A 21,338-nucleotide genomic window follows, 5' to 3' on the forward strand; every position below is an offset into this window, starting at 1 on the left:
AAATAATAGTGTCTGTGATCATATTTTTCTTTTAACATTTTAAAATTTTGTGTACTTGTAATACACTGAAATTTTCCTCTTTTAATATCTCCAGGGAGGAACTGACCTGATAATTAATAGCTATGGTCCTATAGTTAAAAACACCCCTAAGAAAAAATGGCTCTTTTTCCAAGATTCTAAGAAGATAAAAGCTGAGCAGGTAACTCCCCTAAATGGGAAAACTCTTTCAATACTCATGGTGTGTGAGATGATAATTTCAAAAAGAGAAAAATGTAAATGAGTGTTTTTTTTTAACTTCGGTATTCTTTCTGGATATGATTTTATTAATTTGGGGCATGACTGTATGGAAAGACCTGGGGATTGATGATTGACATGACAGTTGGAATTGTAATCAGAGCTGTGGTTTTCAGGGGGGGCTGGGGGATAATGGAGAAAGGGTTGAGGCAGGAGCCTGCATCAAAACCACTGAAGAAGCCTTCTGACACTTCACTTGCCTCAGGAATTCTGATGTGTTCCCACTGCTTGGAGAACCATTGGCAGTTCCTTCGTGATGATAAACTTTTCACCCACATACCCCATTGATTTGCTATCTCAGAATATATGAAATATGTAAAACAAGATTTATTATTTTTCAGAGCGCTCTGTTATCACTGATGGTGTTTTATGTATTTTTACCTAGCCTCAAAGAAGATTTACTCAAGCGGTCTGCCTTTACCAGCCAGGCACTACCATACTAATCAGCGATGAAGACTCCCCCAGCTCCCCAGGTCAGACAGCCAGCTTCCCAAGACCCTTTGGTGTTGCAGCTGATACTGAGCATTCAGCCAACAGTGAAGGCAGCCACGAAACTGGGGATTCTGGAAGGTTCTCCCATGAATCCAATGATGAAATACACCTGTCCTCAGTTATAAGTACCACACCCCTAACCCCCAGTTCCTTCACCGGCAGCGATTTGGGTGGGGACCCCTCGGTGAGAAAGTGTGAAGAGACTGCAGTGCGGTTGGGTGCTGAGCAAACTTCCTCTTCAGTTTCTCAGCCAGCCCCTGCCAGGCTTTGCTTTGAGAAAAAGGATTTTCCAATCTAGATAGCCACATCCAGGTATTCTCACCTTTAAGTCTGTTCGAAGGACAATGAACAGAGAGCCAAAGCCTTTTGTGAAACTCTTGGTATCTTGGTATCTTATTGGGTATCTCACCTTTTTTGAATGTTTTTTTTTAATCTTTAAGCTCACGTATTTTGAATGTTTCATTGTCAGCAATGTGAAAAGACAGTCAAGGTGTTTGACTGGATTATAAAATATATCACTGGAGCAAAGGGAAGACTTTTGAAAGCCCCTTTGCTGACTACCTACCTCAGTTTGCCAGAGGGCAAACTCAGAAGACAACTTTGTTACCTCATTCGTTGTGATAGTTGATCTCAGCTGCATAAACGATGATACTTCCTAGTAGCGTTTTGTTTTCAGTTGCTGTATGTGTCATGTGTGTGATCCAAGGAGTCATATAGGTAGGTGAGTAAGAGTGTTTATCTGAAGCTCTGAGTTAAAACAACAATAACAACAAACTATGACCTCTTCATGGTTTGGATCATTTAACACCTCTAGCTGTGAGGACTGAAACCACTGAGAAGAGAAAAGTGGGCTGTTGACTTTACTGAATGACCAGCACAAAAAAGTCTATCTCTTCTGAGAATGGGACTGTTCAGTAGCATACAGGGAACCCTCTTGTATCAAGGGCTTCTGTGTTGTGGGCAGAGTCCGAGCGCTTTATCTGCTGTGTCCCACACCCTAGCCTGCCTGGAAGCCATGCCTTTCCAACCTGTTCCTTTGCCTGATGGTTGGCCAAAGTCTGCACTGTCTTAGTTTGCAAAGCATCCTCAACCTTTCCAGAATTAGTTGCAAAACGCCTTGCAGAAAACAGATTTTTAAAGAAAATAAGTTAGAGTTTGCAGTTTTCTTTTGTATAAATCCCAGCTTGGTGACCCAGGTCTCCTGCATTGCAGGCGGATTCTTTACCATCTGAGCCACCAGGGAAGCCCAAAAGGGGTAGGGAAAAAAAAGTTTCATTCAATATTAATAATGAGGATAAATGCAACAGTAGACAGTAAAATGAGCTTGAGGTTATCACGGCAACAGTGCCTTCCATTATATATTATGAATTTCTTTGCCTTATACTTTTTTAATATTCATGAAGTTGCTCAGGATAAGAGTACCAAAAGTTGCCTTAAGAGCTTCTTGGATTTCATCAATACCTGTTTTAATGTACAGTGTTTTATCAAAGCATTTGGGTTTGTTTTCATACAGGTTTTGTTTAGGGATAAGTATTCTGAGCTCTACTAACTTGTTTGTTGAAAATTCTTGAATTCTTAAGAGAATTTGGTACTCGGTTTAATCTTCCTTCAGTGTCGAAGCTGTGAGTGAGGAATGCTAACGCCAGTAGTGAGTTAATCCTCTTGCTGGTTTGAAATCAGTAAACTGTTTACTTAGCCACACAGAATAGTCCTCTGAATTTTAAGACAGTTACCTATTAGGTGCCCAGCAGTGGGAGATGATAAAGAATTAAACCCATGGTGTAGAGAGGGGATCCCCTTATCCTTTAAAAAATATTTCTTCAAATTATCTGGAAATGACTTTTGAGCCTCTTTTTAAAAGGAATCTTTATCCCCCTTGAAACCTTTGTTTATAGACTGGGGATGAGGTCATGTTAAATGGTGTTCTAAAGACAAAAAAATATTATTGGATAATTGTCCCATCTCTGTCATCTTCTTTTCCAGTATCTGATGGTAACAACATTTTTTGGTTGTTTTCAACCTGTAGTTTTGTGCCAAATTGGATGTGCTCAGAAGCAGACCACCATTAAGTGCCAGTTAATGCAGTTCTGAACTAAATTCACAGTCCTCCATTTAGTTATCTAAGTATGGGCTTCATGGTGAAACAAAAAAGCAGAGCTTTAGGTGAACAATCTGAGGCAAGGAAAAATGCTGCTCCTGCCTTTATAGCTCCTGTTTATACTACCTCCTTTTAAAGTTGTTCTAGTGTTATTTTTTTTTCCTGTACTCAGGGAACATTTTGTTACTTTTGAGCTGCCTCATGGAAGCATGGGCAAATTGACAGGGTATATCTTTGTGGGCTTGTAAGTAGAAAGTATGTGGGGCCAACTTTTATCAGTATCTAAAAGGAAGAAGTACAATGAGTTCATTTTATTTTTTTAAAACTTCCGTTAAAAGGCAAACAAAATCTATAAAGTTGAAACATCATCCATCCTGTCTAGGAGGCTATTCATTTGAATCATTTTAAAAGCCTAAAATTGATAATTTGAAGTCCTTAAGGAAAGTATTTTGTTTTGTTTTTGATGAATAGGCCCATAGTTATTGTAGATCTTTAGGCTGTAACTATTTGCTAATTATTTACCAGTATGTTTTTTACTCTTTCACATTTTCATTTTGTTCTTGTATAAGATTTTTTCATAATAATCTTGTTACCAAAGAAGTTTCAGTAGAGAGTGAAAATTCAACTATGATTTCCCTCCAAATTGAATTAACTAGAAACATCTATAGGTATGAAGCTTATACAAGTAGTTACTAACCCAGAATAATAGGGGATATATTGATTGTTATAGTTAATTAGACTAGTAATTTTAACTACCTTATTGTTACCAGAGCATTTAAAAGTTCTTCACCAGCAGATAGTTCCAAAGAATTTCAAGTGTAATTTTTTTTCTTCAGCAAGTAAATCTTCAGCTATACAGTATTATAGTATTTTGAAATTGTTGAAACTACTTGTTGGAGAGGAAAAATCTTTTCACCAAAGACAAATATTTTAGTATCATGAATAAGATATTTAGTATACACCAAAGACTTCTTTTTACTTGGCCAAAGCTAACTTCTTTGAAGTCTTAAGTATGAAATTGTAACTAAAATGTGAAGGTTCTCATTCATCTTTCACAGTGGTGTTACTTCATGGTGTTTCACTCTAAAGGGGCTAATATGCAAATAGTAACTATTTTCTTTTCCAAAGACTTATTTGCTATAAGTACTAATACATGCATGTCATTTTTATGCCAAATATTACAAGATACTGCTCATCAGTATTTTCATACCAAAGACCATTTAAGTATATAGATTAGCCTGTAAGTAAGTAAAGATGAGCAGATTTGAAATAAATTTATTTAGAGGCTGATAGAGACTCTAGCTTTAGTAGCAAAGGGTATCAAAGGGCTAAGTTTACATAATTAAAAGCAATACAGTTATATTGGTATTTATCAGTATTTTAATTCATGTGCTTTTTATCAGCAAGTTTTTAAAAAACCAAAGATAAATTTAAGGTTTCCTCCTCATATAGGCAGATTTAGTTGTACATTAAACTGTTGTTTCTTGTTTCTATGTCAACCAAACTTGTCTCTCCAGAACTCAGTCTGTATACAAACAGCATACAAAGGGACTTTCCATTGAATCTGCTGATTCAACCACAGGATGTTTTTGCCAAATGGTGTGATACTTTCCTAAGCACCTTGAGTGTGGGATGTCAACAGAATTATCAGCAAGCTCTTCCATTGCGGGGCATTGTGGCAACCCCTGAATCAGCCTTTGCAGCCTTCCTCCTGCTTAAAGCATTATCTGGTTTACTGAAGGCTTGAGGCAGTCACTTAATAACAAGGATGTTCTCATGTCTGGGGAGCAATGGGATGTAACAAGGAAATGAATCATATCAATTTTCAAGTGGCTGTTCTTTGATAGATGTGCTCTTTGAAGTTGTTCGTAAATTGACATATTTTAATTGCAGCAAGGGAGCTTGCTATTTCAAACTTCAGTGGAACCATGGGTAAAACAAATATTTTGTTCATGAAATACAGAGTTTTATATTTTGATTAGCTTAAAAGTAAGGACACAACTTTATCCACTAAGTGGCTTTAAAAAATTAGCCTTGGCACATCAGGGAAATTAGATCCTCGGGGAAGTGCTTTTTATTTGCCTTAGCTTCAAACAAGAGTGGTGCCAACCTTGGGAACAATGACAGTGATTTGCATTGGTTTGTCTTGGCTTTGTTAAGGACATCATGCTTGCTCATGTTGATGACTCAGGGTCATTGTTCAGGTCCACAAAGACACCTTTGGAGACAATTGAGTCTCACAAAAAAGATGGATTTGAAAGGTTTGTTTTTTTTAATGCTAGAATATCCAGATGTGGTTCCACCTCAGCAGTGGCTGTCATGATTCACATATACATTTATATTTCACTGAATGTAAAATTTTAATAGTGAATGTAAAAAATAGCTCAAGAATATTGAAAGAGTCATGATGTAAGACTAAACATGTATTTTGTAGATTTGGTTTCTGACAGTTTGCCACGTGGGTCTCTGATAAAACTGCTTTGGTCATAATTTCTGGGAGCACAGAGTAGAGGGTTCTGGAGATTACCATACACAATCAGTTGTCTAATTGTGAATTTTATTGATGTTTAGAAGGACACATACATAGAATTGTGTGAAGCTGATTTATGCTCAGGACGTAAGATTGCAGGCTAATGCAATGTGTATGTTTGCAGGCTTTAATCTTCTCAGGCGATTTCCCCTGGTAAGCTTTTGAAGGTGTTTAAGATTAACATGACAGTCTTGCATTTTTACCAGACAGATACTGTATTATTTTCTTGCTACCGCTATAATAAATTACCACAAAGAAGGCCTTAAAGCAACACAGATTTATTATCTTACAGTTCTGTAGGTCAGAAGTCTGACACAGGTCTTAATGGGATAAAACAAAGTTCATTTCCTTGTCTTTTCTGGCTTTTAGAAGTTGTAGATCCCACCCTCTGTCTTCAAAGTCAGCTACATAGCAGCTCTCTTGACCCACTTCCATTAACATATCTCTTTTTCTGACCCTAACCAGGAAAGGCTCTCGAATGTTAAGGACTCACTTGATAAGATGGGGCCCATTTGGACAAACCAGGGTACTCTCTCCATCTGAAAATTATTAACTTAATCACATCCTTAGTGTCCTTTTTTGCCCTGTATGGTAACATACTCAGTGTCCTGGGATTTAAGTGTGGACTTTTGTGGGTGGCCATTATTTTGCTTACAACAGGTACATTATTTCTGTAGAACTCTGATCCCCATAAAATGTCTATTGCATTACAGAGATTGGAAGTGTGAAGTCATGTGTCCCTTGGGGATCTTCAAAATTTCAAAGATATGAAAACCTTGGCTTATCGCCTATCAAATGTACACATTAAGCTTTCTCTCTAAATCACTTGCAAAGACAAATCAACTTTAAACTTTTTAATACTTAGTTTGTGAATTAACATCTCAGTTCCATCTGTTTAACAGGAAAGTTTCCTAATATTTGGCTCTAACTTTATGGAATTTTATCAGAAATTTTTGAAACCTGTTCTTATTATAGTTGAGCTTTGTCCTTTTCTCTTAAGTGATTGTTATGGTAGAGTGGAGGAAAACACCTGAAACATAGGAATTCAGAGTAGATGAACAGAATTATGCTCAAGTTCTTCATTTCCTTTTAAAAGCATTTTGCAACATGCACGCCTTCTGACTTTTAAGTCAGGCTTATTTCTTCAGCTTCACAAGCCACTGTTTGGTTTTCAGTTTGATATAGCTTCTTGATTTTCCATGAGCCTTAGCTAGAGCCTCCACTTAACCTTATCAGCATGTAGAACTCCTGGGAAATTTTATCTTTCTTGTAATTCTTCTTTGATGTCAATTGTTCCTTTTCCTAGAAAGCTTTAGATTCCACTGCTGTAGTTTGTTCTGATTCCTAGATCATGTCAATCAAGCCTTCTTTCAGATATAAAGGATAGTTTATAATTCTCCCCTAAGTTTTAGCATTTCTTCAACGAACAAGATAAAGCTTTCTCCTTTAGGAGGTAGAGCCCGTGATGATATTATAAGTAAGGTTAAGAGTGCTGGTCATTTTTCAGCCACTTGTGATTCTGTTCCTTAGAAAGGGATGTGCCATTTACTGAGCATATGTGATGTGCCATAAACATGCTTCAGCTGTGCATATTGCTACATTCTACAGAGTAAAATACTATCCTCATTTTAGAGATCAGGAAGTAGGTTTAAAATGTCTAAATTGCCAAAGATCACAGCTAGTATGGTGCTTAGCCAAGACACAAACCCAAGTTGGTCCAACTGCATCATTTACAGTATTTCTACTGTGATACATCATCTCAGCTAAGACATGATATTTAATTACCTAGGCTCATGGTACCTTCCTCTCTGTCAACACAACCTATCCACATAGTCATAGCCAACCAACAGAGAGAAGTCTGTCTTACATCCATTTATTCACAGGAGGAGTTTAGATGGACTGTAACTCACTCTTTGTCATCTCCTAACCACCCTTCTTTTCTCCTTGAAACCTTCCATTTCTCTTAGTCAGAACTGAGTGTGAAAGCTGATGCTTGTGCCTACAGTTGCATTAAATAAGGGAGATATGGTTTTTTGGAGCCCTTAACTGTTCAAGCACTTCTTTATTAGACTAGGTGTTCAGAATTTAATTTTTATTTTTTGTAATTTTCCTGTTGTCCCCAAATCTAACTAGAAATTTATTAACTGGAAAGAGCCAGGCCTGTAACCAGTCATCCCTGTTTTGCTAGATCTGAAGAGCATAGGTGTTGTTTGAATTCAACCTAATTAATATAGGAGGGAGAAAAGTTGAAGGAGAATCATGTAGTAGAACAAGCATAACGTTAGTCTTTGGCACACCTAAATTCTAGTCCTTGACCATTTTGAAAATTGGTAGGAAAAAAATCCTTAACTCATTTTTTGTTCCTTTTATTCCATACTTTGTTGTGCAGAATGAAGCAGTGGTACTTTGAAAACTTAAAAGTATAAATAATTAGAATTCTAAAGTCATTTCTATTCAGCTGTGAAACATATCTTAATAGCTTTTTCTTTCTTTACCTGGCAGCCTTTCCAATTACATTTGCCTGTGCTAAAATGAAAAATGCTTTGGTTTTCTATATACTCACCAAAAAACAACTACCAGAAGAAAGTGGGGGATAAAAGATGTAGACAGGGATTTAAACACTCATCTTTAATGTAGGTAAATCTATATGCTGAACAAGGGGATTTACAGTGCTTTTGAAAGTACTAAACATGAAATCATCTTACCCTAATTTAAATCTTTTATTTTTTGATATCTTGGCTTTTAGGGGAGAGAGTCAAATATCCCGAGAGAGGTAGATGGGTAAGGACAGAGTGCATTTTTAGGATTCTTCTCTAACAGATCTACTTTTTCAAGATTATGGGGCATTTCCAAATTTCTTTAAACTGTTTGGAATAAATTTTAGGGTAAGACATACTGGCATCTAATTCTAGTTTATTCAGGTCAATCTTTAAGGCTTATTGACAAGAATTACATGATTATCTTTTTTTAGAGAAAGGAAATATTTTCCCTAACTTTCTTGAACCAGCAAATATCACTTAGTATAATCCAGGAGATTCTGAACACCTTTCTTGATTTACTCATTTGTATCTTGTAAGTAGTTCATGGTACATAGACATAGTTTTAATGTACAGATTTTATCTTTAAAATTTATGTTACAGAAGTTTGTTTTTCTGAAGAACTATCTTTAAAAATAGCAGCAAAAAATACTTAAAAATTTTTATCTGAAACATTTTTCTCCCTTTTACCACATTCTTTATTCTGTTTGCAAATGAAAATGATTACCAGTGATTTAACATGAGCCTGTTAAAGAAATTTGCAAAGCCTTAATTCACACACATTGCCTTAGCCTATCAATCAGTAGACTAGAGGACATATATTAAGTTTGTCTGTCTGTTGCTGTTGTTGGACAATATTTTATGTCTGTGTATGTGTGATTTTTTTTCTATTTTCTTCAAAGATGTGAATTAAATGAGAGTGTGGGAGCCAGCTGTATATTGTTTCATATCATGGGTGTTCTGGGTCCTTTCACTCTGTATACCATTTTCTTGTAAGGGCAGCATTTGCAGACTAGCTAATGGACTCTAGAGCTGAGTTATTTTAATTTTATACTTGACTCAGGGGATCAGCTCTGTGAACTCCATTGCATGAAGAAAGCAAATGTTTGCCTTGATTTTGAATGTACCTTTTTAATGTCTTTTTTTAAAACATATTTTGCTTAATAATGTGGGTTTGTTTTCTTTTTCTAGCATCATAGTAAATATTGCCTACTACTTTTCCCATCCTCAGGATAGTTTATATACTATCCTACAGGTCATGCCAAAAATGAATAAAAGTTTAAATGCCAAAATGTTTATGAAACTGCTGTCTAAAATACTGATTGATTGCACAGTTTAAATAAAAATTTTTCTTAGTTAATAAAAGAAAAAAGATGTTTTCTTTTACTTTTCACTTTTCTTTTGGGTGATAGAGAATGAAAACTTTGAGTTTATAAACTGATGGCTTTCATATCCTGGGATGGGATGATTATAGAGTCTACTCCAAGCAGTAGGAATAGAGCTGGGAGAAATATCAATAACCTCAGATATGCAGATGATACCACTCTAATGGCAGAAAGCAAAGAGAAACTAAAGAGCCTCTTAATGAGGGTGAAAGAAGAGAGGGAAAAAGCTGGCGTAAAACTCAGCATTAAAAAACTGAAGATCATGGCATCTGATCCCATCACTTCATGGCAAGTAGATGGGGAAAGAGGGAAACAGTGACAGCTGTTTATTTTCTTGGGCTTCAAAATCAGTACAGATGGTGACTGCAGCCATGACATTAAAAGACGCTTGTTCCTTGGAAGAAAAGCTATAACAAACCCACAGAATATTAAAAAGCAAAGACATTACTTTGTTGACAAAGATCCATATAGTCAAAGCTATAGTTTTTCCAGTAGTCAGGTGTGGATGTGAGAACTGGACTATGAAGAAAGCTGAGAGCCAAAAAATTGATGCTTTTGAACTGTGGCCTTGGAGAAGACTCTTGAGAGTCCCTTGGACTGCAAGGTGATCCAGCCAGTCAATCCTAAAGGAAATCAACCCTAAATATTCATTTGAAGGACTGATGCTGAAGCTCCAATATTTTGGCCACCTGATACGAAGAGCTGACTGGAAAAGACCCTGATGCTGGGAAAGATTGAGGATAGGAGGATAAGGGGGCATCAGAGGATGAGATAGTTGGATAGTATCACTGACTCACTGGACATGAATTTGAACAAACTTCTGGAGATAGTGAAGGACAGGGAACCTGGCATGCTGCAGTCCATAGAGTCATAAAGAGTCGGACATGACTTAGCAACTGAACAATAGCAAGGCATCTTAGAATTGTTTTCATCTGGCATTTATTGAATAGCAACAAGGAAAGAGCAATTTTCTCATTCCAGTAGATGACTGCTTACCTTAGAAATAAATAGCTTAAAAGCTATGACTCATCCAGATAGACACATTTCTAATTCAGTTAAAATTTTTGTTTTTTAATATTATAAAAAATGATTGAGAAATATTGAAAGCCTTTACACTTAAAAAAAATCTAGAAATGACAGGTAAAATATGACCCAAACAAACTTTGTAAGGTAGCTGAATTATTTTGTAAAAAATCTCTCAATTTGGGTAATGAAAGGGGAACTGAAAAATAGAACAGGAGCTTCTTGAAATGACATTGTGCTGACTGTGGAGGACATGAAAGAAAGAAAACATAAGAGAATGAGAAACTATATAAAAAAACAAGAAAAGTGAAAGTCACTCAGTTGTTTCTGACTCTTTGCAACCCCGTGGCCTATACAGTCCATGGAATTCTCCAGGCCACACTGGAGTGGGTAGCTGTTCCCTTCTCCAGGGGATCTTCCCAACCCAGGGATCGAACCCAGGTATCCCATGTTGTAGGTGGATTCTTTACCAGCTCAGCCACAAGGGAACAAGTACATTAAAAAGATAAATGAATAGATTTCCTAGAAATTATGAAAAAAAACAGTTGTTGAATTTTTGAAAATCCACTTAACAGCCTATCAACTACATTGAATATTCTAAAACTGGAAGATGTGAGGAAATTGTCCAGGATGCAGCACAGTAGATAAATAGAAAATAGAAATAAACAGAAGATTCAACATACATCTGACAGTCATTCTAAAGTGAAAGAATGAAGGCTAAGCAATTTTCAAAAAGAATATGACAAAATTTATGAAATTCTTGGGATTCAGGAAGCATAATCCTCAGTCTAAAAATAAAAAATACAGCAAGATGTCTTTTTTTTCCATATTAAGAAAGTCTTCAGTTGTATTCAGCATTTTATCAGAGGCTCTAATGAGAGTAAAAGAAGAAAATGATTATCTCACATTCAATTTTAAGGACTCTTGTAATAGTGAAAGCACACAGACTATAACAATCTTGAATGTACGAAATGCATTGTTTACAATACACAAAAATACCATAAAGATTTTGTATCAAAAGGAGATAGTCTGAATATCTGCAAAGTCTCTCCAGTCTGACGACTCCAACAGTCATTGTTCTGTTTTCCCTAATTCTAACTTAGAACTCTGGACAAAACAAACAATACAAAAAATTTTTCTGGGCAAAGGAGTCTCTGCTGCTGCAGTTTAATCGCTAACTTGTGTCCGACTCTTTGCAACCCCATGGACTGTAGCCTTTCACGCTCTGTCCATGGGATTTTCCAGGCAGGAATACTGGAGTGGATTGCCATTTTCTTCTCCCACATCAAGATGTGAATTTGGTGAACTGAAGAACATCAAAGACAAAGATAAGAATTTAAAGGACGTTAGAGGGAAAAAATGATTAATAAATTTCACTAAGAAGATTTCTCAATAAAAGAAGCAAGAAGATGATGGGATAATGTCTTCAAGACATCACACACGAAAAATAACTACAGTGTGGAATTACAGAACTCCACACTATATGAGAAGAAGCAACAATAAGCAGGAGATACCAATCAAACTATAATGAGCCGATATCTACTAGGGTGACTAAAATAAAAAGATCATAACAAGTGTTGACAAGAATGTGGAGAAATTAGGACCCTTTCAGATTGCTGGTGGGAATGTAAAAGGTATAGCCTCTGAACTGTTTAGCAGTTCATCAGAAAGTAACAGTGTTACCATATGACCCAGCATTTCACTCCTTAGATATATACCCAAAAGAAGTAAAACATGTTCATACAAAAACTTATACAGGCATAATTACAGCAGCAGAATTTATAATAGCCCCAAAGTGGAAAAAACCGAAATGTCTACCAACTCATGACTGGATAAATGGAATGTGGTATATTAACTCAAGTGGACTTTATTCAGCAATATAAAGGAATTAAGTACTGATAAGTGCTATAGCAAGCATGAGTTTTTTAAAATAAGTGAATGAAGGCAGTCTAAGAGAGCAACATGTATCTACAGAGACAGAAAGTAGACTAGTGGCTGCAAAGGACTGGAAGTTTGTAGTGAATGGGGAATGTTCAGTGATGGGTATGAGGTTTCTTTCGGAGAGATGAAAATGTTCTGAAATTGATTGTGATGATGGTTGAACAATTCTGTGAATATGCTAAAAAAAACTTGAATTGTATAATTTAAATGGGTATATTGTATGGTATATGAGCTACCTTTTTTCTTTTTTTGCCCATACCACATGGTATGTGGGATCTTAGTTCCCTGACCAGGGATTGAACCTGTGCCCCCTGCAGTGGAAACAGAGCCTTAACTGCTGGACCACCAGGGAAGTCCCTGGTATACAAGTTACATCTCAATAAAGCTTTTTTAAAAATTCATGATGAGCAAAGAGAAAAAGGTGGGTAATCCTAAATTAACATTGACTATATAAAACCAAAATACTACTAATGAATTTTTATATGAAAACAAGGTTAAACTAAAATACTAGAAAGAGTGAGCCATAAGGCTAGAAGAAAACTGAGCAGAGCCAAAGTATTCTAGCATTCTTTAAAAAAATAACTGTTAAAAATTTAAGATTTAAGTGCTAAAATAATAGAGAAGTTATCATTTCTGAGTCTACTAATTTAGGTAGAAAAGGAAATAAAGACACGATCAATTTAAGAGAAGACAATGAAGTAGATGGGGAAAAAAGCAAAGATAACCCTGAGAAAAAGAATAGAATAATATGGTAGGAAAAATACAATTATATCTGTTGTAAACAAACTACTCCTACTTTAAGGGTTGGATGAAAAAATCTTCCTGTATGTTGTTGCCACTTAAAACATAATGACCCCAGTCTCCCAAGGCAATAGAAATAAAAGCAAAAATAAACAAATGGAACCTAGTTAAACTTAAAAGTATTTGCACAGCAAAGGAAACCATAAACAAACAAAACAGACAACCTGTGGACTGGGAGAAAATATTTGCGAATGATTTGGCCAGTAAGGACTTAATTTCCAAAATATACAAACAACTCAGCATTACTCCAAAGAAGTAGGCAAATGGCTAACAAGAATATGAAAAGATGTTCAACATCCTGAATCACAGGAGAAATGCAAATCAGACTACCATGAGATGCCACTTCATATCTACTACAATGGCTAAAATGAGCCCTCACACATCTGCTGCTGCTGCTGCTGCTGCTGCTGCTAAGTCTCTTCAATCGTCGCTTCAATCGTGTCTGACTGTGTGACCCCATAGACAGCAGCCCATGAGGCTCCCCCATCCCCGAGATTCTCCAGGCAAGAATACTTGAGAGGGTTCCATTTCCTTCTCCAGTGGATGAAAGTGAAAAGTGAAAGTGAAGTCGCTCAGTCGTGGCTGGTAGGAACACAAAATGGTGAAGCCAATGTGGAAAACCGTTTGGATTCCTCAGAAAGCTAAATGTAGAATTACCACATGAAAAAAAAAAAAAGAATTACCATGTGGGCCCCTATTCTACTTCTAGGGGAAGTGAAGTGAAGTCGCTCAAGTCATGTCCGACTCTTTCTGACTGAAAACAAAGACTGAAACAGATACTTGTACACCAGTGTTAACCACAGGTTTATTCACAATAACTAAAGTTAAAGACAACCCAAATGTCCATCAGCGGATGAATAGGTAAACAAAATAGTGTGTCCAGGAAATGAAATATTATTCACCCCAAAAAAGACATTAAGTTCGGATATATGTTACAGCATCGATGAACCTTGAAAACAATACCAGCCCACATGAACTAGGTCAGCAGGTAGAATTGTAAATGAAAAAACTATCATTACATGCATATGACAACTGTCTACATAGGAAATCCAAGAGAAGTCTATAGACAAACCGTTGGTCCAAACAAGATTTAAGCAAGATTCTTGGGTATAGGATCAAAATACAAAGTACAATAAAGTTCTAATTTATCCGCAACAAACCCCTACAATGTGTAATTTTTAAAGGTATAATTTACCATATCAACAATAATTAAGGATTAAAAATATCATAACAAACGTAAGCCTTTTACAGAGAAAATTATAAACCTTTGTTAAAGCACATATTTGAAGAACTATTTACAGAAGGAGAGAGCCCAAGTTAATGGATAGGAACATTCATTATTTTTAAAATTTCAAAACCCCCAAATAAATCTATATACTTAAGGCAATTCAAATAAAAATCCTAAGAAGTTTTCTCAAAGAAATTTCCACATGAAAAAGATAATTTTGGACACCTGTACAATCTAAATGAACAAAACATAAATGAACAAAACATTAAAGACCTGATTGTAAAAAGCCCAGCAGAATCCTATATACACTTGCTGCTATTCTAAGCACTTGATGTACAGTGACTCATTTAATCCTCAAAACAGCCCCTTGAGTAGATGGTATAATTGTCCCTGTTGTAGATGAGAGCAGTGAGGCACAGAAAGATCAAGGAACTCCCAGGATTACACAACTAATAAATGTAGAAACAGGATTTGAAGTCAGGCAGCCTGGATCCAGGTGTCTTGGTACTTAACCAGTATACATGCTGATTTCTTTTACATGTGTTTATACATATATTCAGATCAGTATAAAGAAAATTCAGTTCAGTTCAGTCGCTCATGTCCGACTCTTTGTGACCCCATGAATCGCAGCACGCCAGGCCTCCCTGTCCATCACCAACGCCCAGAGTTCACTCAAACTCACATCCATCAAGTTAGTGATGCCATCCAGCCATCTCATCCTCTGTCGTCCCCTTCTCCTCCTGCCCCCAATCCCTCCCAGCATCAGGGTCTTTTCCAATGAGTCAACTCTTCACATGAGGTGGCCAAAGTACTGGAGTTTCAGCTTCAGCATCATTCCTTCCAAAGAAATCCCAGGGCTGATCTCCTTTAGAATGGACTGGTTGGATCTCCTTGCAGCCCAAGGGACTCTCAAGAGTCTTCTCCAACACCACAGTTCAAAAGCATCAATTCAGTGCTCAGCTTTCTTCACAGTCCAACTCACATCCATACATGACCACTGGAAAAACCATAGCTTTGACTAGACGGACCTTTGTTGGCAAAGTAATGTCTCTGCTTTTGAATATGCTATCTAGGTTGGTCATAACTTTCCTTCCAAGGAGTAAGCGTCTTTTGATTTCATGGCTGCAATCACCATCTGCAGTGATTTTGGAGCCCCCCAAAATAAAGTCTGACACTGTTTCCACTGTTTCCCTGTCTATTTCCCATGAAGTGATGGGACCAGATGCCATGATCTTCATTTTCTGAATGTTGAGCTTTAAGCCAACTTTTTCATTCTCCTCTTTAATAATTAGTAAAACAGCCTTTGCTCTATTAGACCCTCCCTGACTTCATCCAATTCTTATTGCTGTCTTTCTCACCGTTCTTCATTTCAAGTTCCTTCCAGTTCAGTCTTATAACAGCTATCTACTAATTTATTTATAAGGTGTTAACTATACAGTGGTTAGAGCTAGGTAATATACATTTTTAATAGACAATTCTTTAAAACCAGGGCAATTTTACAATCCAAAAGCATGGTGAAGTGACATCAAAATAATAGTGGAGCAACAAGTGGTGAGGTTGACATTTTGGGGAAAAAAGAGCCTGACTAAAGTTCAAACGAATGACCACATACTCTCACACTGTGCATGTATACATGAGTGCGTATGCGTATCATCTGTGTGCATGGTTAATATACACTTGAACATTAAAAACCTGTACTTTTACATTTTGCTTATTTTGTAACAAAAGCTATAATAAATATGGGAACTCTGGGAGCCTGGGAGCCACGGTTCTCAATTCAAGAGAAGAAAGATACTAGGAGGGAAGGGGTAAAGACAAAGAACCATGTGAAATTGGTTTGGAATTGGAGGTATTCATATGTATTGATATGAATTCATGATTTGCTGTATGTAGTTGCACCGTATGAAACTGCATTTTTCCAGGGTCTATAACAATGACACTTATTGGCAACGAGTGCATCAAGCACTCTGTTTTTTAAATACAATTTCCCACTGAAAGGAACCAGGGCTCCTTGAGGAAAATTGCTAAATCTAGGGCTGGGGCAGAGACAGTATTTAATCCTGGAACATCTTATGTCAGAAGGAAAGTAATTGTTCAAGAAATTATGGGATATGTTTAAAAGATTACAGGAATCATCCAAAGGGCTCCAACTAGCCAAATCTAGAACAAATTGAATATTACAATGAATAATGAATTACTATTATAATACCTTGAATAAAATAAGTTAATTCTGACAGGAAGGAAAGATAGGCGGGAGAGAGGAAAAAAAGGAGAAAGCTCTTTCTTATACTAGAATGTCGACTAAGAAATGTAGAGGAGTGGCAGCGTTAGAAATGACCATTTTGCAACTATGATAGTAATAACTGATTCAGGTAAGAATCACCAGTGAATACAATAGGGGTGACTGCTGATCAGCACAGAGTTTCTATTTGGGGTGATGAAAATATTCAGATTTAGATAGTGGTGATGGTTGGCACAACTCTATGAATATAATAACAGACACTAAAAAGTGAATTATACTATATGCTAAATGGTACATATTCAATGGTGAATTTTATGACATAAATTATATCTTCATAAAAAAATCTCAATGTACAAAAAACTGGGGGAACTCAAAGAAATGTTTCTGTGCCAACTTGTCATTGTCTTACCTCCCCTTTCCCAATCTTTCCCAGCCAACACACATACAAACTAAAAAGGCTTAAAGTTGGCACATTTTCTGTCTTTTTTAAAAGAGATTTCATTAAATGACAATTGTTCCATATTTACAGTTTGTTGTTTTAACACCCAGATTTGTCATGTTCCTTAGGTAGTCCTGCTGTGCTGTGTTTCATTCACAAATATGCACATATCTTTCTCATTCCCACATGCTCTTAAAAAATTTCTCGAGCACCCACAGTGTTGCAGTCTGCCTATGTTGGCAGTATTTATATCCTGAAAAAAATCTGCCTCTTTTCCCATTTTGCTGTAAGAAACAGAGCAAAACAAGGCAAAACTCCCATATTACTTTGCCATATTGCTTTATCAGCTGTCACATAAGAAGTACATGACTCACTATGTCTTTAGTATAAAAGATCAGACACAGACACAGGTGTCCCACTGGAGGCACCCCATTTAACCATGAATGCTTTAACCACACTGTCCCAGGAAAGATTCTGAGGACCTTCCTTGATTATCTTAAATTCAAGTCTGTGGTTATTACAAAGGGTATGTCAAGTTCATATGACAATGATCAAGATGAACAGTTACATAGACACTTGTCCCTTTCTTGTATTGCTAAACTCCTGAATATGTTAAAAGGATTACATGTGCCCAATCAATCGTTTTCTTTGTTATTTTTCAGTAACAATCATCCAGGAGGAATCCTGAGAAAATGCTTGGTCTGAAATAATACATTTCATAATGTATTCGTCTAAACTATATATGACTGAAATTTGTCTATGTCTGAAAGTCGCTCAGTTGTGTCTGACTCTCTGTGACCCCATGGACTATATAGTCCATGGAATTCTCCAGGCTAGAATACTGAAATGGGTAGCCTTTCCCTTCTCCAGGGGATCTTCCCAACCCAGGAATTGAACCAGGGTCTCTTGCATTGCAGGGGGATTCTTTACAAACTGAGCCATCAGGGAAGCAGAAATTTGGCTAAAGGAATCTATTACTTAGTTGACCACTTTAAACATGAGTAGTTAATGTATCTTTTTCCCCAGCTTTAGAGTAGTTTATTGTTTGGTCATTAAGTCCTGTCTGACTCTTCTGTTCTTTGTTTCTTTTGGCTGCCAAGTGCAGCATGTGGGATCTTAGTTCAATAAGCAGGAATCGAACATGTGTCCTCTGCAGTGGAAGAGCAGAGTCTTGACCACTAGACTGCCAGAGAAGATGCTAACTCTTTTGGGAAATGGATGGGGAAACAGTGGAAACAGTGTCAGACTTTATTTTGGGGGGCTCCAAAATCACTGCAGATGGTGATTGCAGCCATGAAATTAAAAGACACTTACTCCTTGGAAGAAAAGTTATGACCAACCTAGATAGCATATTCAAAAGCAGAGACATTACTTTGCCAACAAAGGTCCGTCTAGTCAAAGCTATGGTTTTTCCAGTGGTCATGTATGGATGTGAGTTGGACTGTGAAGAAAGCTGAGCACTGAATTGATGCTTTTGAACTGTAGTGTTGGAGAAGACTCTTGAGAGTCCCTTGGGCTGCAAGGAGATCCAACCAGTCCATTCTAAAGGAGATCAGCCCTGGGTGTTCTTTGGAAGGAATGATGCTGAAGCTGAAACTCCAGTACTTTGGCCACCTCATGTGAAGAGTTGACTCATTGGAAAAGACCCTGATGCTGGGAGGGATTGGGGGCAGGAGGAGAAGGGGACGACAGAGGATGAGATGGCTGGATGGCATCACGGACTGGATGGATGTGAGTCTGAGTGAACTCTGGGAGTTGGTGATGGACAGGGAGGCCTGGCGTGCTGCGATTCATGGGGTCGCAAAGAGGCGTACACGACTGAGCGACTGAAGTGAACTGAGCTGAACTCTTGTGACTCCATAAACTAAAACCCGCCAAGCTCCTCTGTCCATGGAATTTCCCAGGCAAGAACACTGGAGTGAGTTGCCATTTCTTTCTCCAGGGAATCTTTCCAACCCAGGGATCAAACCCACGTCTCCTGCATTGGTAGGCAGATTCTTTACCACAGAGCCACCAGGGAAGCTTAGAGTAGTTAGTATAACTTAAATAATCAAAATTTATTAGACAAAATTATAGAAGGTTAAGACTTTGACACTGAATTCTCAGCAAGTATATAATTCATTCATTCATTCCAAAAAATGTTTGTTCAGCACATAATATGTGCCAGATAATAATAAATAAAAATCAACACAACCCTTTTCTCATGAATTTTGAAGTCTGACAATAAAGACAAAATGTAATCAGATAGCCACAAAAATTAATATGTAGTTTCAGAGAAGAGAAGAAGGAAAGTACATGAAAAAACAGAATCTGAGGTAGACTACAGGGAGGCGTCCCTGAGGAGAGAAATACTTGAGAATAAAAGTTAATTAATTAGATTAGGAGTTAATTAGATTAGGAGTAGGGAGAAGAGCATTCCTGAAATAGAAAACAGCATTTGTAAAGGCCCTGTGGCAGGAGAATGTTGCAGGAAACTTTTAAAAGGTCAGTGAACAGTAAGAGCAAGGGCAGTGGTACAGGATGAAGCTGGAGAAATCAGTGGAAATTATTGTATAAGCCTTATAGTTTCTGTTCAGAAAAAAAAAATCTAGCCTTAATTGTAATAACAGTAGGAAGCCATTGAGAAGTTTTATGTAAAGTGATGAAAAGATGAGATTGCATTGAAAAAGAGCCCTGTACATTTTGGAAAACAGGTTGGTGGTTACTTCAAACTAAAAATGAACTTACCATATAACCCAGCAACTGCATTAAATGAAGACTTAATTTTATACAGGAACTTGTTCATGGGTGCTCATAATAGCAAAAAAAAAAAGAAAAGAAAGAAAGAAACTACCTATGTAGTACTTCAATGTGTAAATAGTTGAACAAACTGTGGTACATCCGTACCATGGAATAGGAGTACTACTAAACAGTTAAAAAGGAGTAAAATATTGACACACATTATAACTTGGATTAAGTTCAAGAAAATTATATTACATGAACAAAATCTCAAAGGGATGCATACTGCATGGTTTCATTTGTGTAACCTTAATGAAATAAGATAACTATAAAAATGCAAAAAAGGTTAGTGGCTGCCACTAATGGGTTAGGAGAGTGGATGGGTGTAGCTGTGAAGAGAACACTAGAGAATTGTTATCAGGGAACCTTGTGCTGATTGTATAAGTATTTTCGTTGTGGTAGTGGTTATACATGTGATAAAACTGTATAGACCTACACACACACATATACATACACTCATGTATGTATAATTGGTAAAATCTGAATAAGTCCTATGGATTGTACCAATATAAATTTCTTTAAAATTTAAATTTTTGTTTTTCAATATTGGACTATATTGTACAAGAAGCAACAGCTAGAACTGGACATGGAACAACAGACTGGTTCCAAATCGGGAAAGGAGTACATCAAGGCTGTATTTTGTCACTCTGCTTATTTAACTTATATGCAGAGTACATCATGAGAAACATTGGGCTGGAGGAAGCACAAGCTGGAATCAAGATTGCCGGGAGAAATATCAATAACCTCAGATATGCAGATGACACCACACTTATGGCAGAAAGCAAAGAACTAAAGAGCCTCTTGATGAAAGTGAAAGAGGAGAGTGAAAAAGTTGGCTTAAAGCTTAACATTCAGAAAACTAAGATCACGGCATCAGGTCCCATCACTTCATGGCAAGTAGATGGGGGAACAATGGAAACAGCAAGAGACTTTATTATTTTGGGCTCCAAAATCCCTGAAGATGGTGACTGCAGCCATGAAATTAAAAGATGCTTGCTTCTTGGGGAAAAAAAGTGATGACAAACCTAGACAGCATATTAAAAAGCAGAGACATTACTTTGCAAACAAATGTCCATCTAGTCAAAGCTTTGGTTTTTCCAGTAGTCATGTATGGATGTGAGAGTTGGGCTATAAAGAAAGCTGAGTGCTGAAGAATTGATGCTTTTGAACTGTGGTGTTGGAGAAGACTCTTGAGGGTCCCTTGGAGAGCTAGGAGATCCAACCAGTCCGTCCTAAAGGAAATCAGTCCTGAATATTCATTGGAAGGACTGATGCTGAAGCTGAAACTCCAATACTTTGGCCACCTGATATATAGAACTGACTGATTTGAAAAGACCCTGATGCTTGGAAAAGTTGAAGGTGGGAGGAGAAGGGGACGATAGAGGATGAGATAGTTAGATGGGATCACTGACTCGATGGACATGAGTTTGAGTAAACTCCAGGAGTTGGTGATGGACAGGGAGGCCTGGTGTGCTGCAGTCCATGGGGTTGCAAAGAGTCGGACATGAATGAACTGACTGTACTATAACTGTACATGGGGCTTCCCTGGT

The 21,338-nt window shown here is 37.1% G+C and overlaps 1 protein-coding gene across 1 annotated transcript in view; it reads left to right on the forward strand.

The window, feature by feature from the left end:
* The window catches only part of PRTG (protogenin), a 138,584-nt gene extending 137,424 nt beyond the window's left edge, over nucleotides 1-1,160 (forward strand). Inside the window, exons 19-20 of the mRNA XM_069596441.1 lie at nucleotides 95-199; nucleotides 680-1,160. Coding sequence (XP_069452542.1) covers nucleotides 95-199; nucleotides 680-1,084 — 510 coding nt within the window. The 3' untranslated portion in view covers nucleotides 1,085-1,160. The remainder of the gene's footprint in view (nucleotides 1-94; nucleotides 200-679) is intronic.
* The last annotated feature ends 20,178 nt before the right edge of the window (nucleotides 1,161-21,338 follow it).

Source organism: Ovis canadensis, chromosome 7 (genome assembly GCF_042477335.2).
Source record: "Ovis canadensis isolate MfBH-ARS-UI-01 breed Bighorn chromosome 7, ARS-UI_OviCan_v2, whole genome shotgun sequence".
Classification (NCBI taxonomy): domain Eukaryota; kingdom Metazoa; phylum Chordata; class Mammalia; order Artiodactyla; family Bovidae; genus Ovis; species Ovis canadensis.